The sequence below is a fragment of the Drosophila rhopaloa genome, unplaced genomic scaffold (genome assembly GCF_018152115.1).
Source record: "Drosophila rhopaloa isolate 14029-0021.01 unplaced genomic scaffold, ASM1815211v1 contig_2, whole genome shotgun sequence".
NCBI lineage: Eukaryota > Metazoa > Arthropoda > Insecta > Diptera > Drosophilidae > Drosophila > Drosophila rhopaloa.
Genome location: NW_025335083.1, coordinates 17,407,810 through 17,426,277, shown reverse-complemented (window position 1 = coordinate 17,426,277; position 18,468 = coordinate 17,407,810). Strand labels below are relative to the sequence as shown.

At 39.6% G+C, this 18,468-nt stretch overlaps 1 protein-coding gene across 1 annotated transcript in view; it reads right to left on the bottom strand.

Annotated features, from left to right (window-relative positions):
• LOC108045265 (neuronal acetylcholine receptor subunit alpha-7) overlaps positions 1-18,468 on the bottom strand; it is a 55,785-nt gene that overhangs the window by 10,135 nt on the left and 27,182 nt on the right. Inside the window, exons 4-8 of the mRNA XM_044459874.1 lie at positions 14,006-14,145; positions 5,899-6,234; positions 5,623-5,698; positions 2,051-2,245; positions 943-1,029 (exon numbers count right to left, since the gene is read on the bottom strand). Of these exons, the coding sequence (XP_044315809.1) occupies positions 943-1,029; positions 2,051-2,245; positions 5,623-5,698; positions 5,899-6,234; positions 14,006-14,145 (834 nt within the window). The remainder of the gene's footprint in view (positions 1-942; positions 1,030-2,050; positions 2,246-5,622; positions 5,699-5,898; positions 6,235-14,005; positions 14,146-18,468) is intronic.

Below are 18,468 nucleotides of genomic sequence, written 5' to 3'. Positions count from 1 at the left end.
CGGTTGGCTAAGAGTTGGATTTTGCTTATATAGTGGAGCTGTTCCTTTAAAAAAAATAATATATCATCTAACTAAGGAAATAGAATAAGAAGAATATTTATTTTTAGTTATGCAATACTTCATTGTTTTAGTTTTTAGTAAAGACACTAACTAATGAAAATATATAAATACACTTAAAGCTGATTATTTACCTTTTTCTTTTATTATCTCAGCTGGACTAGGAACAACCCAACTGTATTTAAAATACTGATTTCTCGACAACCGAAACTGAGAATATTTATAACGTGCAAGAAACTCGTTGTCAAATATGTGTGCAATATTCAAACCAACTCGTGTTTTAATTTTATATATTTGTACTGATTAGCTTTGGGTCTTCATGGTTTAAGTAATATAAAGGCGCATTAATTGATTATTTAATTTTTGTCAACGTTTTTAGGGGTTTTATAGTCACATTTATTTGCCCTTCTAGTTATGAATTATCGGATTTCTTTGGCTACGTTGTTTTGGAAACATTTATTTTTGATGCATCAGCTCGTATTTTTCTTTAAGACTTCAAAGCCAAATATTGTTGAATAACTCTTGACTTTGCTGCCAAAGAAAAGATCTTAAGTACAGCTGTGCCTCAAAATCGTTCAGTTTTTTTTTTTTAATTGTGTGTCAAAGTTTTAATATTATAAAATCATCGGATTTTATTCGGATTTTAAAATCATTTTAGAAATGCATGGATATATAAAATGAATATGCGACTGCAACTTTAGAGATATTTATAAACGAGTACATAGGTATATGAAAGTATCACAGAATAAATGTTTATTTAATGGATTGCAATTAGAAAACGGCAAACTCAAAAGGCAATAAGTAGACACAGCGATAACATGATTTAGGTTTACATTTACGAGAAGCTCTACCATCGACTACAATTGGTAAACAAAATGATCTTACCCAACAATGGCACCGCATCGGAAGTGGCCGGCATTGTCTCGGCAACCATATTGAGAAACACGGTCAGCGAGAGCAAGATGGTAACACCTAGATATCAGATGAAGAGATTCCATTAAGTAATGAGGTTATCACATGGAAATCAAGGAGGGTATACAGCTTAGTGCAAGACTGGTTGGTATAAAGTATTCCATTACAATGTCCATAAATATGCTCACCATTCTAAACTTAAGTTTATATGGTAAATTTAATTTAAATTTTTAATACATAAAGATCTTTAAGAGAGGAAAAAAAACTTATTTAAGGTTGTTTAAAGATGCTGCTGATCTCCTACAAATTGTATATTTAAAAACAATTTTCAAAAAAAACCCATTTACATTATAAGAAACCCCTCAAGTTATTTTTAAGTAATTAAAACGAGAAACTCGACTTCTCTCGACAGCAAACATAAGTCACACTTCTTCGCAGAGTGCTTGTGAAACTTTCTGCAACCTTTCCCTTTTAATGCTGTGCCGTGCACTTTCCAACACCCACTTGCTAGCCATTTATTTCTATTTCAGTTGTGTGTACTCAAGCATCGAAGGAGTAACAGTCGAGTCCCAACTGATTTTCCAAGCCACTAATGCTCTGCCCCGTCGATTGACAGCACACTTTGGAGAGCATTCCTTTCGCCCGGCTCGTTGAACACTTTTTACTACTCAGCCATGGCAGCATTAAAAGTTCAATAGTTTGTTTACCATCGTTGAGACTGTGGCGTCATCAGCAGGAATAAGTAACGATGGCAATAACTGGTAATGTGCGATGTCAGTCAGTCAGTCACTCAGTCGGTTGGTTGGAAAATAAGGAGCCACAGCTCATTCTTATCAACGCGATTATGAAAGGCACCTAATTTGAAATTCGCTGCTTTTGCCGCCAACTAGGCTGTCATTATTTAAAAAGTACTTGGCAAATACTTTTCGAGCGGCTCTCAAGCTGTTTACATGTATTGTGGGGCTCTTTTCCTCCTGTTACTCTCAAGTATTTGCGTTGCGTAAGTGGTTTAAAATTAATGTGGCTTACTTTCCCCCCTTCTAGTTGGTTTAACTAGAATTAGAATGCACCCCTTGCTTACCCAGTGATAATTTTTCACCCGAATCCGGCGGCAGGGTGAATCCGAGCAGGGCCATGGAGGCAATCAGTACACATGGTATGATCAGGTTGAAGAAATAGTACAGCGTACGGCGGCGGATGATGATGGCGAAGGTTATATCTATATAGGGTTCCGGGCAGCAGTTGTAATAGATCTCGTTACGTTTGCCAGGCACACCTGCGATTGTTCAATTGTACACAAAGCGTCATTACACAATACACAATACAATGCGGTTAATCTGTATATATGTTCTTGTCAGATATGTATCTGTGGCAGTCATTACTTATTACTCGGGCTGAGCATCTTGTTATGAGCATATTACAAGAGTTGAGCAAAGTTGGGAGTAGAGCAAGGTAGAGTAGAGTAGGTAATGGTAAATGGTAAATGGAATATGGTAAAAAGCGTGTTCGGTTTTAGAGCAGAGCAGATCAAAGACTAGAGTGGCTGGTAAGTGTACGAGTAATTGAAGCATTATTGCCATTTACAGTTCTTGAATGTTTTACAGATATGAGTGGCAGAAGTGGCAGGTTTATGTGTGCAGTGTGGGTGTGCATGCCGGGTATATGTTTCGGTTGTGGGTTTGGGTTTGGTTGAGTGTTAACTTAGTTTCGGAAAGAGTTTTATTTGTCTAGGCAACTAATTGTAAGTAAAGTTGAGTAAGAGCAGAGCAGAGTGGAGTAAAGCCGAGCAGTTTACTATGGGGAAAAGTTTTTATGCACTTTGCTTTCCAAAATGTAAATACGTAGTAGAAAGTATGTAGAGATAAGAAATCGTTTGCGGGTTATTCAAGTATGCATATACAATGTACAAAATCAGAGTAAGAAAGTTGAGAGTGAAGTTGTGTAAACGGAGTTTATTGGCTGTAAATTGAAAGTTCCTGATGTGTTAAACGGATTGTGTGATTTATACTTATAGACTAATTATTTCTTTCATTTCATTTCATTTATTTTATCTGACACAATGTCCTATAAATAATTAGGTATGTCATTATAGTATTAGGCACTGTTTCTACAATTGGGTATACAAATAAAACTTAAGCGGTGGCTAAACTAAAAAGTTGTCCTAGCTGATTGAAAGACTCCTCGAACTTCTGTTAATCTGCTTTTTGTGAGAAACTTTCTGGTCGTATTATAAAGTACATCCATTAAAAAAACCATGACACCCCTTCCTTCTGATAACTTCAGTCTCTTAATTGCTTTTCCCCTTCTACATTTCCCGACATGTTCGCAAACATATTTGCAATAAAAACTTTTGGCAAAAAGCATTTGCCATATGCCCAAAAGAGATGCACAAAAAGGAAATGGGGAGTGGAAGTGGTAGACAACAAAACTTGAAGCTAAATTATCTGCTCAACTTACTCCAAGATTACCAAAGGGATTACCAGAGACAGAGACTGCGAACAAAGTGCCTTGGCAGCGTATTTAAAAATGACCTAGCTACTTGGGCCCCTTTCGAATTTTCCAAACTCCTCCGCACAAACAGTTTACCTCTTATATCTGGGAGCACTTGGCCAACTCAAAATAATTTGCATAAGCTGGTAGAGGAAAAAAACCGCAAATGCGCATACAAAAGAGAAAAAAAAACAGCCGAAAAACTTTTGAAAACTCCCAAAAATTACGCACAGAAAAATAAAACAAAAAATAGGGAATAAAAGAATACAGAAGAGGAAAACGAACGGAGTTGGCAAATGAAACTAAAATTTGTTGCAAACAATTTTCTTTTGCACTTTTGTGGCCAGTGTTGAGTTGAAAACTTTTTCTGTCTGCAGAAGCACTAATTCACAGTGCATGTATTTGCGAGGATGCAGAAGTATTTGTCCTTTAATTTCTTAATTGGTTCTGGTGCATGGCTCTAACGGGCAGCTAAAGAGCATAGCTCTTCTCCCTTTACTTATCTATTCAGTTAGCTCAAACTTTTTCCAGACTTTCAAACGCCAACAAAAGCGAGGGTGTGGCAGGATTTTCAGCTGTCATGGTTTTTCACGAGGATGCTGCTATTTACTCATTGACTGCGAATGTGCTATATTTGGGCTTTCCCTTATTTAAATTTTCTCGGCTTTGTGCTCTTATTGTTTTACTCTAGTTCATTAGCTAATCTTGCTAAAAATGCTAAATGTTCATATTGTTATTTTAAAACTATTAATAATTTTTAGATTTTGTTTGTAACTGTAGAAAATGGAAAACTATGAAATGTAATGTAATTTTTAAGTTATTAGAAAATCATGTTTATTTTTTATTTTCAATTTTCTTAAGTGTTGCACAACAATGCTGCTTGGTAAAAATGATCTGTTATTTTTTTACGAAACATAGAGGTTATATATAAAAAGTAGATTTGATTTGTTAAAAAAATAATTGAGTTGTATTATTTCTTGTATGTCAAATTATAATAAGGTTGTGGTAACTAAAAATATTTATGTACAAGTCTTGCATTCGCGTTACTCCAGGTTATCCCTTCTCTTATCTATATTTTTAGGCAAAATGCAAAATATTTCTAAATTTCTTCAGGGCTGTCTCAGTATTTGAAGACAGTTTTCAATAGGTATAAGTATAGCATTTAAGCGTTTTCTATTCAGCATTCAGATTCTTATCGTATACGCTATCCACATGCCTTTAGCTGCGATTAATAAAAGGATTCATAGACTCCGGGAAAAATAATCTAATTAAATGCATACAAGGGCCAGGCCTTACCTCTTTATCAGGCTTATATATTATTGGGGCCTGCCATTGGAGTAGCATATTTAGACTCTTTTAAGAAACCTAAAGGTATGCTCCTCCAAGCAGGCTTCTTACACTGAGAGTAAACGAAATGTTTACGCGGCTATTTCGGACTTAAAAGTTAAAGCGCCCAAAGAATTTGATTTTGCGATAGTTTTGGTTGTTTTTTTTGTTTTGAAAGTAGAGTGAGTGGGAGAACACTGGATAAGCGTGTGATTTTTGGGTGGAGTACGAAAGTATTTGAGTAATTGGGTGGGATAACAACAGGGTTCATCGAGTGCCTTACTTAATTCCGTATTCATTGACCTCGAAATTGAATGAATGAACTATATGAGCTATAGAGAGGTATCAAAAAAGCAGTGATGTAAACTTTCTCATCCCTAAATGATTGAACGTTGATTTCAATCACGTATCGATGAGCAACACAGTCGTAGTTTCGAACGGAACGAGTTCGGAACTTTAGTTCGCAGCTTGAACCCTGCTCAAGAGTGAAAGAGAGTAAGTAAGAGATAGAGAGAGAGAGTAGAAGTATGCCGGTGTGTGTGAGAGTGTATCTCTGTGTGGGGCACACGAAAGTATGCTATAAATCAGCCGCAAGGCCAGAACTCCGCGAAGGAGCAGCGGCGACTCTTAAGCGCCTCGCCATTGTCTTTTCGCTGGCGCAGAGTGCCCACTTCCACCTCCACACACACTGAATTGGGAGCATTGCGGAGTTATTTCTCAATTTTTATCTTTTCTGACTGAAGAACGGGGGAAGACCGCCTGCTCAGAGTCTGAGTTTGGATGTCGAAGTATGTAGAGAGGAGGGCTGTCGCTCCAGGACGACGTTGGCTTACTCACCCAGTAGTTCCCACTCGCCGTTGAGCACGTAACTGCTGATATCACCGCCAGTTTCATCTTGTAATTGTAAATCCAGCTTTTTATACGATATTCGAGGGAGAGGGGGTAGAATAATGTAAATATCTCACTCGCATCAGATCAATGCAGGTAAAGTGAACCAAGGAAAATCATAAAAATACACTCGAATCGAATCGGTCAAGCATAACAACTACGAGTTCTTTTCAGTATGTGAAGTACTCCCTGGTTGCCTTGCTTGGCTGGGTGACTGAACCAAACCTGGAATCCGTCGTATGTCCAACTGCCGAACTTCATCTCGCAGCGCTGGTCGTCGAACGGGAACCACGTGATGTCGATCTTGCACGTCGACTTGAAGATCCCCGGCGGCACGTACAGGCACGATCCGTTGTTCCGCACCACCACGTTCGTCTGGTAGGTGCCGTCGAATCCCTCATCCGCACTGTTGTACATCAGCACGTCCGGCTTCCAGATGCGGTGCGGCGGTATGCGCAGATCCTTCACGCCGCCGTAGTCGGAGGTGTTCCAGCGCAGATTCATGTCGTTCCACTCCAGTTTCAACCACACATTCGTGACTAGCAATTGATTTTTCTCGTCCTATCGGGGGAAAAAAAAGAAAAGCAAAAATAAATGCCATGCCCAACAGGAAGTTAATTACACACGGCGTACGGAATCATGTATTAATAATTAACGAGTAAAAAACGCGAGTGCATATAACTGTATTCATAGAGTGCAAAGTTTGACTGAGAATTCGCACTGGCTGTGTTTTTTATAAAGTATTTCCTGCCGCAACGGATGCGAGTTGCGGTGGGATTTGGTCGGCGGCTCAGTCACGTGGGACAAATATGGCAATTGAAAAATGCGAATAAATCTGGAGCGAGTTGCTTACACAGACAGCTAAGAACGGGGTGCCTTTTTATACCTAAAATTAATGCAAGAGTTAAAACAAGTCAAAAATGTATTTCTTTTTAATTTAAAAACAGAATTTTTGCACATGAAAGAACCACTTTTTGTAACTATTCATAGGCTTAACAAAGCTTAAATTATTCGTATTAAAATATATTGGAATCCCTGATAATTTGTCCACTACGAATTAAAGTCATATTTAATGCAGTACAGCTATTCCTTTAATCCTCAGGATAATAATAACTCATTCAATTTTCAGTTTACCCAAGGGATTAAAAAGTGAATTGCAAAGTAAATGAATAACATGAAAAAAAGCAGCAAAGAAAAACCAGCTTTTTGCTTTAAACTGCTTTAATCAAGATAGTGGAATTTCGTAAATGCAGCCTAGCCTACTGGCCCATGGGATGTGGCCCAATAACCAAATCCGCGCTTTACACTGAAACCAGACGCCGAATCCGCCGCAGCGGCAGCTGCTCCTAAAAAATTCAACTGCTGCGCACAGGGCGTATGTGTAATTTACAATTAAATGCCTGAAATATTCATGGTTCACTTGGTGAGCAGCAGCGGCCAGCGGAAACAACAAAAAAAAAGAAGAAATGAGAGACCAAAGCACAGTGGAAAAATGAAAACAACTGGCGAAAACCAAATCCCTGGCGATTAACTAACAAAGCGAGAGCCAAGGACCAAAGGGATACGAATGGAGGGGCGAAGGATTCGCCGGAATGAGCAGGGGCCTTGCGTCGCTCGAATATTTCGTCCGAGCAATTTCCGTTAGTCAGTGTGCAAGTGCAATCACAAAATGGGCTCAAATATGCGACAGGAATGCGGTAGAGATGAAATCGAGCCGCCCGCCCAGAGGAGGAGAGCCGAAAAACCCGCAGGCACTGCCAATATGTTTTCCCCGCCATTCGGATCGGCTGAGGGGCGGACCAAGAGCCAACAAAATCGAAGCATGCGGCAAATATAACGTTGTAAAGGAGCGACGTGGCAGGACTCGGTAATATTGCGGCCATAACGCAGTGCAAAGGCAAACATGAAATGTGTCCCTGTGTGTGTGAGAGGGCCTGGCTAAATATAGCTATTACATTATTGCACTTGACTGCAGCAGAGTCCATTTCGGCCAGCCACCTATCTCCCATCCCCACTGGCAAACATACTTATATTTTGCAGTGCACTTTGCGACTGCGACCGCAGCAGACAAACAAATGCCTGACGCTAAAAAGTATGCCATGGTTTTTGCCCGACCATCGGCGAGGACGAAAAGGGCCACCCCTCCCTTGGATGGGTTGGATGGCAGGAAACAGGGTGGACAGCGACCTAATAAAATTCCGCTTTCCAAATTGAGTTTCTGTTGACGCTCTATAATTTTGTCGGCTTACACATTGAGTGCGTTTTTGGTTAGTCGCTACTCGAGTAATCCGTTTATCTTGCCACCGAAATGTAATGGAATATCGCTGGATGTCTTTTCTATTTCAACATTTAGGTTTCCTAGTTCACGGTATAAAGCGTTTTCTTATTAAAATTTATTAATTTACCCAACCTCAGACGCAACTCACCATCAACTGCTGGCTTTTGACAGGACGTTGCCTTTCTGCTTATGTATTCCAACTGCAGTTGTCGGGGCAACTCCTATTTTCCACCCATCCAATTTAAATTTTGAATGCGCATGTTCATTTGGAGTAAAAGCGGTGCACACAATTATAAAACTAACAACCGCCAAACGTGGAAGCGTGAGAAAAATGTAATTAAAAACTCAGACTAAATGGAAACCAAAACGAACAAATTTAAAATCTTTATTTTTTAAATTGAGTTAAAGAAATCTGTTGTAAAAATAGTTTATAGTTCTCAATTGCTCTTAGAACACAACACTAATTCAGAATTATGAAGAGCTTTACAAAAAAATTCGGTTTTAAATTTATAAAAATAAGGTTGCACTGTTCATCGTTGAATGTCTGGCCACAAATCCATTTGTGATGCATCCTTAAAAGAAAAAAATGTTTGAAGCCTGTTTGCTGTTTTTGTGTGTTTCTTAGTGCAGCAGAGAAGAGCCCATGTATAAATGAAGCTTATTCGCATTCAAATAGTGTGCGTATATATGAATGCATATGAGCTTATGTCAGTCTACTAAAACAGGCAAAGAAAAATATATAAATAAATGGCGTCTGCGGGCGGCAGTTGTTGAATTTTAAATGAGCAAAAAAAGCAAACGGAAAAATTATTACAGCCCAAGAGTTTTTATTTCCTCCAACCATTTTTTTTTTGCCCAGCCTTCGACCGGGCCAAAGACAAGTTTTGGTATGCAGAAATTTGCATATGTGCGCCGCAAATACATATTCTCGCAAAATCCACATACACACGCAGAGGTAGTTCATTGACATGGCAGGCCAACAACGTTCGGGGAATTTAAAAAACAGAAAGCCAACTCGAAGCCGAATGAAACTGTAGCATAAAACGCGGCGCTCGTTTTCCACGCACACACACACACTCACATAGACACAGAGAGGCGGGCCTAGTTTCTCATTGTCCTGTATGCATAAAAAATGGCTGGCCCATCTCGACTTCATTACTCATTTTCCGCTGATATCCGTTGATATTCACCCCTACCATTCCGTCGTCCTGGTGCCTACTTAATCACTTCCTCCGCCCCGAACCGCCCCCCTTTATCCTTGGCCTGCGTCTTGGCCCTTATCTGGGCCCTCTTTACCGCCACTGTCTTTCTCCCATTGATGCCAATTAATCTGCGCCTCGCTTTGTCTGCTCCTTTTTAATTAATGCGCCTGGGAGTTTCTTTATTTGTACTTTCGCCGCCTTTCTCCTCACCTTCCCTGTAATTTCACCGCCTCGTCCTGGTTGCTTTGCCCTCACAGTCAACTTCTTTTTGTATCCTGTTTTCTCTGGCCTGTTTTTCACTCTCTTTTTTTATTTCGGTTTTTTTTCAGCATAGTTCTCAATAATCCCCTTTCCATTTGTCATGCTGTCTGATTGTAGAGCACGGGAAAAGAATGTTTATTGGCTTACTCACAGCCTTGTTCTCAATTTGACTTACTTAAAAAGTGAAATCCGTTTAAAACTATTGGCTTAAACTGATTTTAGCTATTAACACAGTTTTAATTACATCGTTATTATTAATGTATCTATTACTTTAAATCAATTCGCTTAAGATCGAGGAGGGTTAACGTCTTAAATTGAATCTCACAACTCGTGATACTCCACTCTTTTCCATTTCATGTTTAATTTCTTCCCTTGACTGTTTAATTTTTAAATTGTTAAGTGGTTTCGTTTATTGTTTTCATTATTTACTTTAACTCGAGTATCCAGCACTCAATATACTTTCGGCATGGAGATTGTTTTCAGTCAGTGCATTTAATTAAAAAACACTTCAATATTCATTTCTTTCGCTGCGGAAATAATTGGAACTGATTCCAATAGCGCTTTTATTATTATTTTTCTTAACAAGAGTGATCCTTGGGCATTGGCAAAATGCAATTAAATTGGAACACTGTATACGAGTTAAACCGCCTTTATCCCTAAAGCACACATACTCGAATGCTTATATGAATATACTCCTTAATCAAAAATAAGTATTTACAATGTCTTAAGTACCTATTTTAACATTTCTAGGATGTATGAATATTTTTAGTTTCTTTAACTAATTTTCTAAAATATTTTCCACATTCAATTAAATTGAATACTATAACTCTCAACAATTTTTGTGAGGAATGTAGCCCTAGTACAGTTGTGTCAGCAGTGGTCAAAGGGCTGTCCCAATTCCTGCCAAACACTTTGCCAGCCACAAGCCATTGAGCAATTCTCTGGACAGGACAGCCATCCTGCCATCGCTTACGTGTATTTATGTGTGCCTGCGACGTTGTGCTCATTTGACAAAGTCGTGTCTGCACAGAAAAACAGGGAACCGTATGGAGGAGGACTCTCCGTCTCAGTCATTTGCACTGGCAGCAACATCAATCAAAGTGAAAGTGAGTGAAGCTTTCCAAGCCCCAAACCACGGCCGAAAATGCATTGAAAGCATTTGCGAAAGTATGCCAAGCATGTCCATAACCATCTATGCACATGGGAAACCTGTTTATGTTGATGGAAACCTGGCAGACCCACCGAGCATTGATGGCCAACGTGTACCGTGGGCCAAGAATAGAAATCCGCTGGCAAGTGTAACACGAAGGCATTCTAATTTTGTTGCCTGGCGTGGCGCTTAACAAAAGGAAAAGCTCTTCCGGACACTAACACAAACTCGGGACTGAAGAAAATGCAATTTCCAGCGGAAGAATTGCCAACAGGATGTGAGAAGGGAGGGCGTCCGTTCGCATTGTCCCATCCACATGGGCAGGTGACCTCCGGGGAAAGCAATTATGACCTGAGCCTTACATAAATCAAATGGGGATAAAAACCATATTACACACAAGGACTGCCATTGTTTGAAAAGCCGTGTGATTAGAATCCTCCCAAGCTCACTTTCTGGAGAGCTGCCGAAGGAGCTGTTGACATTGCCTGATAAGTGAAATTGATGAAAGCGGCAAAGGGCCCTCAATGTAACCATTTTTCCTTTGTTCAGAAGGACTCTCGTTGTAGCACTTTCAATTGCAGTGCCCATCGCCGTTCGAGAATCCCTGCCAGGTGCTTAATCTTTAAATTGCTTGGAGACCCAGTTGGAGGTGGAAAAAAATATGCAAATGCGACGGGAGCCACTGCATTTAACAGTTAAAATATTGCCACCGTCAAGCGATGGCATATCCTCGACAGACAACTAATGGCACTGCCGACCTGCAACTGGCAGAAAAGCCGTTTACTTTTCACAAAAAACCCTGGTTTGAGAGCAACATTCTTTGACTTTCCATTGCAATTTTCTGATTCAATTGATTGCACAATGGTAATACCAATTGGTTTTCCCCCAAATTGAAACATATTTTCACTTTTGTTTTAATATGTTAAAAGATTACAGGTAGCACTGAGCTTTAGTATTGATTAACGATTTTTAATTAAGGATAATATTATACAAATAAAGCAATTTGTTTGTCTTTTTCTTGTATTTTAAGATAGGTAATATCTTAAGTAAATAGGGAATATTTTAAGATAGTTAAGCTGGACTTTTATAATTTTAATAATAGCCTATTTTCTTAATCGACAAAGCTTCTATAAAAATAAAAATAACCAATAATATTCCAAATTAAACAAAATCATTTTCAGAAAAGGAAACGACCCTTTAACGACTTTTTTTGTGAGCTGGTGCAATAAACGGATATTCCAACTGCGATGGGGAGCAGCAGGAGAGTAATATCCTTTATTATCGCACCATATGCAACTAATTTCCTTGCGATTACGATTCCCCGTGAAGCATTAACAACTTTTGATTGCCGTGACATCTAAGCGGGCCACTAACGGGGCGCAATAAAAGTTTGAGTACACCGCGGGGCTCATAAACCCTAGTTTGGCATCCAAAGGTGGTAACGGCCGTCATTCTCTCTCATTTTACCCGAATGACCCGATTTTGGTTTTTATGCCCAGCGCGTAGCTCTTCGTTCCCAGTGCCCTGTAATTGCCGCCACTGCTGCTTTTCTGCTGCTTTCCTGCTGCTTTTGCTGCTTTTCTGCTGCGTTTCGAGTGTGCGTGCTGCAGTTTTACTGCCACACAAAGCGGCAACAAACAACGACTGCCAGCGCATTGTGCCCATTCGTTCTGTTCTTTCGACTTCATTTTGCACCAGCAGCAACTCGCACTTCATTGCTTTGCCCACGCGAATCCCCCGCCCCCCCCAGGAACCCTCAAAACACCACCCCCTCGCCAGCCCTCGGGTTTATATGTTTTGGCACAAGGTGTGAAAAGCACATGTGCAAATTTTATTTATTCATTTTATTTGCATGCCAAGTGTGTACGGGTGTATTTTATTGTAAATGCACAGTCCAAAATCGGAGGCCATACATTCGGAGATCCTTACATTTTTTAAAAAAATAAATCATTTGGAGGTTTAGCATTTTGATCTAACTATTACCTATTTACTGTTGTTTTGTCATTATATTATTTTTGGTATTTTTCTTATTCAGTTATTAATGATTTAATCCACATTATCACAGCATAAACTCTGGAAATTAAATACTTTTTATTTATCCTTAAAAAATTAGTTTTTCTTCAAGTGCACTTTGCATTGCTTTTCGCTGTTTGCCTTTGTGTGAGTGTATTTGTTTGTGTATGTGCGACTTTTAGCGCGTCACTGAATGCGCAGTTTTCTAGCGTCTGGAATCGTTTTCGTTTTCGCTTTTATTTTTTTTTTGCTCAGCCATATATGCCAGCAGCAACTTTTCTGCGTTGCTGTTTTTGCTTTTCATGCCTCATGTGTGAGTGCCTTTTGTTTGTGCGCTCCATTTTGCTGAATCCGAACTTTGTGCGGGACACCAGGCTCAGGCTCCTTCCCCGGCTCAGGATCTGGTCCTGGTTAGGTCCTGGCTCCATGCTCCTGGCTTCTGTCAGGGGGGATGAGGAGAGGGGGGGATGGGCAAACAAACAAGCCACACACACGGACAAATGCCATGCAAATCTAATATGAATTGAGGTTGTCTCACTAACAAAGGCAAACGCCTCGCGTCGCCTTTTCCGACAGTTTCCACCTTATTCGCTCGCCAGTTCCTTCACTAGGGTACTCCACCCCCACACCCCCGTGACTTTTCAACCCCTACGCAATTGTAAGTTAGGGAAAAGTTTTCGCAACTGATGAATGCAGAACGAACGAACGAAGGACGGACGGTCGAAAGGTGAGAATGAGTCAAACGCCGCACATGCCACATGACGTTGCATGTAATTTGCTCGACACTGCCAGTCAGCCAGGATATGTGTGTGTCCTGTCTGCAAATAGGCCAGAGGTGAGGGGAAGGGGTAGCTGCCATTCAAGGAACAGCCAACATGTGTGTGTGCGCTGCTCTCCGGCAAATAATTAAAATTTCACTTTCTTGGCAATTCACTTTTTACCCAGGACCAAATTGTGTCATCAGGGATTCTTTTTTCAGCTGCCTACTTTTACTTTAAGGCTCCTTTTCAAAAGGGGGAACAAATTGTGAAACTGAAAGTTCTTTGCTCACCCAGAACTGGCGGTAATTAAAACGGGAAATTAAAGGAATGCTTTTAATTTCGTGATCTTAATCACAGCAAAGCCTCTCAGCAAACTAAATATTGCCCGATTTGTTGACTTAGAATTAAACTTTTGTTTTTCACATTTAAATAAATGTATTTCTTTTGGCACTTAAATTTTTATTTTAATCTATACAAATAATAATATTTTCTTGATTTTAAGAGCTAAAACTTAAAAATGTATTTTATTTATATTTATTAACAGTTATGTTAAATGATAAAAATGAATTCATATTGAAAATTTATCTTAAAACTGATTGATTGATTTTTAAGTGAGTAATAAATAAGTTTTATTGCTTATCCTACTTTAAATGTAATTATTACTTACCACATCGATAATTTGCATTAAAGTTAACCCAAAGCTTAATTGTAACGGGTCCGATTCATTGAGAACGGGACGTTCTAGTGTATTATAAGGATCCAAAAGATCACGTAACAGTCTCTTTTCATGATATCCTGCTAGGCAAACTGCAAGTAGATAAAATTCGAATTAGTGCATCCAACTTACTTAAGCAACTTGGTTACTAGAAGGGTAGGGATAAATACTGCATAAGGACTGCAGCAACTGTTTGCTATTTCGCCGGGGTGCCGCAAATCAACATCAATAATTCGGGAAATGGGTTTGGTTGCGGGGTAAGGAAGACAACAGCTAAAATTTATTGATATGCAAAAGTTTACGAGTTTTTTGGTTTCTGCAACTTGGTTTTGCTTGGTCCTTGGACTTGGGCCTCTGCTTTGGGGCTGAATTCAGGACCTGTGTGGATGCGGGTCTTGCAGTCGGCGTCGGATTGGAAAGGCAACAGAGAAAGGAGTTCGGAAAAGGGATGGCAGGGGAAAAGTTTTTGTTCTTCGCTTTGCCAACACACATATGTCTTTCTCAGTCGAGAACTGTGTTTGTGTGTGGAGAGAGAGACCATTGTTCTCTGGCAGGCGAATAACAAAAGGAAACTTTTATTGAGCAAAAGTTTTTCACATACAAATTTTCTTGTTACGTTTTTTCCCCAGCGATAATAGATTGCCTCACCCACACACACACACCCACACATACACAAATGCAGGGACGGACATATTCGCATCGTTATCGTGGAATTATTTATGCATGAATGTGGGCAGCAGAAGAAACTACAAAAGAAACTAGATGAAGTCGAAGGAGAAATCCAAGTTGCTCTCCTGCTCCTTGCCTCTCAATTTGATAATTCCTTAAGAGTTTTCCCCACGTTTTTTTTTCCACCATCCTCCCCCGTTTTTTCCATGGAAGCACTATAATCAGACAGTAAGTAGCAATAAGTTGCGGATTTATCGAGTTGAGCGATTGAGAATGCAGTTCATGTGGCAAAGGGAAAAATAATCAGCAAAAATTGCCATTGATGAGGTTCTTGAAAATTGAATTAACCCCAGATTGATGTGCAATGCGCCATTTGCCCTGCATTTGAAGAGGTCTGTAATTAAATTCTCGAATTATTCCACTTCGTGCTTTGTGTGCATCCCCATTTTTTTTGTTAGCAGAATCGAAAGTTTGGCATCCGTTGTACGTAGAAAACTTTTCACTTTTAGCCAGCTTAGCCCGCTTAACCCAAAAGATTTGCATACAAAATGAACAGCGTTTAGAAATTATGCACATGAATTTTTTAGTTTTAATTTGTCTTTAGCCCTGTTCCATCTGGCTTTCTCTAGCCCCGCCACTTTCTCTGCCGTTTTTGCATATTTCATTCGCTTTTCACGCGCTCTTCCTTGTTCATTTAATATTAAAACAAAATGACGAGCCTGCGGGCCAAGAAAAAAGCAGAGAGACCAGATGAAGGAAAAACTGCAGCTAACGAGCTCGGGCCAGGCCAACAATGAGTGCGGGGGGGGCGGAGGGTTGGTGGGTTGGGTGGTTGGGGGGTTGGACAGGGCACCTAGTTAGGCCCTTAAGGCAAAGCATTGACACCAGCAACCGAGTCGAGGAGTGGGCCTAGAACAAAGCAACAGGAGCACAGCAGAGGCTCTGAAAAGACAAAACAGCAGGACAACAAAAAAAGAGGCCAACGTCTGATGAAGTGTCAAAATGAATGTGATAATAAAACAAATATGAGGGCTGCCAGCGATCCTGAGTATCGGCCGGCCATTGTGACCGGACACAAAGGATTCGGCGACTTTGCCGACTTTTGACTGCGACATCACCAGACCATCAGTCGAGACTTTTGTTTTTATTTGCTTTTGTTGTCTAACCATTATTAACAGACTTGAAAGAAAATATAAAAAATAGAGTAAGAGCTGTTTCTGAAGCTTAAAAAAGTTAGCAAAGAAGCCTAATAAAGTATATACTTATATTCTTGATCAGCATCACCAAACTATTCTATCCCTAGCTTAACTAGAATTAATTCTAAAAGACATAACTTCTTTCAGAAAGAAGAACACGCCGTAGTAAACTACAAGAAATTAACATACAAACATTTATATTTTATGAAAAGTAAATAATACTCACAATGTGAATAACGTACAAAATCAAATGTTGATGAATTAAACTTAAACTATCTTTGCAAAACCTTAAGCCAGCACGCGCTTTAAACTAAAAATCGTTCTGTTAAAGAATTTTAGGTAATTAGTGAGTAGCACAAACATATAAAGAGTCATTAACTTTCCATTCTTGTGTCGTTAACTTTTCACGAAGTCAAGTCATCTTTAAATTTGGCTTTCTTTCCTCTCTCTCTATTTTCCCAACAGACTGCGGCCATTTCGAAATGCCTTTTCAATGGCTGCACTTCCGTTTCGTTAAATTTTCTTTTTTGTTGTTGATGCTTCGCTTGTTGTTGCTGTTGTTTTTGTTATTGTCCGTCGGCAGGCCGCATAAAATTGCAATTTTATTGCAGTGGAGCATGAAAAAGTAATTGCTATTTCACAAAGCCAAACCAAGTCGTTTGCCAGACAGAGAGAGGTGGAGACAGAGAGAGAGAGGGAGACAGCGCGAGGAAGTGCGGCAACAGCTGCAAGGACTCTGGGTTGCAGGAACTGCGGGAATGAGGCACACTCGAGCGGGCCAATTTAATGTGCCAAATAAAAAACAACCCAAAATTGTTTAGAAAATGCAGCTGCCTACGAAACACACGCCGCAACACACAACCATAATAACGACAGCAAATTGGCCGATGCCCCAAAAAAAAAAAAAATAACAACACCGAAAAATAAGGAGTTCTCCTAGAATGCCTTAGTAGTCGAAAAACCAATAAATGAATACTCTTTAATATGATGTTTTTACAAATTAAAATAGTTTAAAAATTATTTTTTTCGGAAGTATATGCTTAAGGATATTTTCTATTTAAGAAAATATTAATTTTTAAGATCAATAGCAAAATCAGCTTAATGTTCAATACATTTTTAATTTATTTTACTTTGCTTTCTAAAAAAAGCCAAAATTAAACTAGAAACATTTTTAAAAATGTTTCCCATTGTTAAGATTATGAGTACTTAAACCTATATTCTTTGCCTTGGCCAAACAACCTAAGGTAAGAGTAAAAAGACGGGCGAAATATTTCGCGCTGTCCGCCGATATTAAAAATTGAAAGCAAAATGAAAACTGACGGGGCGCCAAACCACTTAAGCTCCCAAAACCGATACAAGATGGTGTGGGGCGGTCCCGAAGAAAGCGGGGAGGGGGGGCAAAGTGATGAAGCTTGATGACTGTCTGCTCAGAAGGGTGAACACTGTACAGGCAGTCCCTCGACAGCCCACCTGCTAATGGGTGCGGGGCAGGGGCAAGGATTTGCGGAGGAGGATGCCGGCTTTGGGAAACGAGAGAGCTCAGAAGCGAGCATTTTAATAGCGCCAAGGTGACGCTTAACCATTCAAAGCTTAATTTATGCAATAAAAATTCCAACACTAACCCGCCCCTTCGGAGTCCCTAGCAATCCACCCCACACACACACACACACACATACAGTTGCCCTTAATTGGATGGGGCTTGGGAGCTGGGAAAGCATTTAATTGCTTATGACTTTCTTGTTTTCCTTTTTCCTGTTTCTTTTTCCAGCGGGCACGGATGGGGCAGATAGAGTAACCTGAGACAAGAGTGGCCCTAAAAATGGAAACAAATCGATAGACAGCTTTGGAAAGGAGCAAAGCTGAGGAAGAGACAAAACAGCGCTGCTTGGAAAAGCCCGAAAAATATTATATTCCCCTCAAAGTTCATGTACAAGCAGTAAAGTTTATAAATTCCCTACGCTTCCTTTATTCTCTTATTTCATTTTTTAACGATTTTTAAATTTTAGATTTGGATAAAAATATCTAAACTTGAGGTACTTCTGGCAATGACATATTTTGAAGGTATAGTATTTCACTTCCTTTTCTCAGTGAAAAAAGTAACTGACATTCCCGGAACTTTCCTGGCAGGCCTATCAATCAAAATGCCTTGTGTCCACTATTGAAAATTATGAATGCTATCACATTTAATGATTGATTTTATTCCCCCCTCTTTGCTACAGCTTCACATTTGATCCTTTGAAATACTGGATATGGGCTGGAGATTATTTTTGCCCGGTCCCATCATCTGTCTCAGCCACATGTGTGCGATGCTCGGAGTTTGGATGGGTCCCATAATGCAAATGGCAGGCATGACATTGTGTTTTTTTTTTTCTTGTCCAACCCTTTACGTAATGATGGAAGGGAACTTGTGACATTTATCGTATAGATTGATAGAACCTAAGGAAAGTTGACAGTTTGCAAAAATGCCTGAATAATGCATTCCGTTGTGGGTGTACAAAAGTTGTAAGCATAAGGCAGCTCACAATAGAAAACATATTTGACTATGTTGTA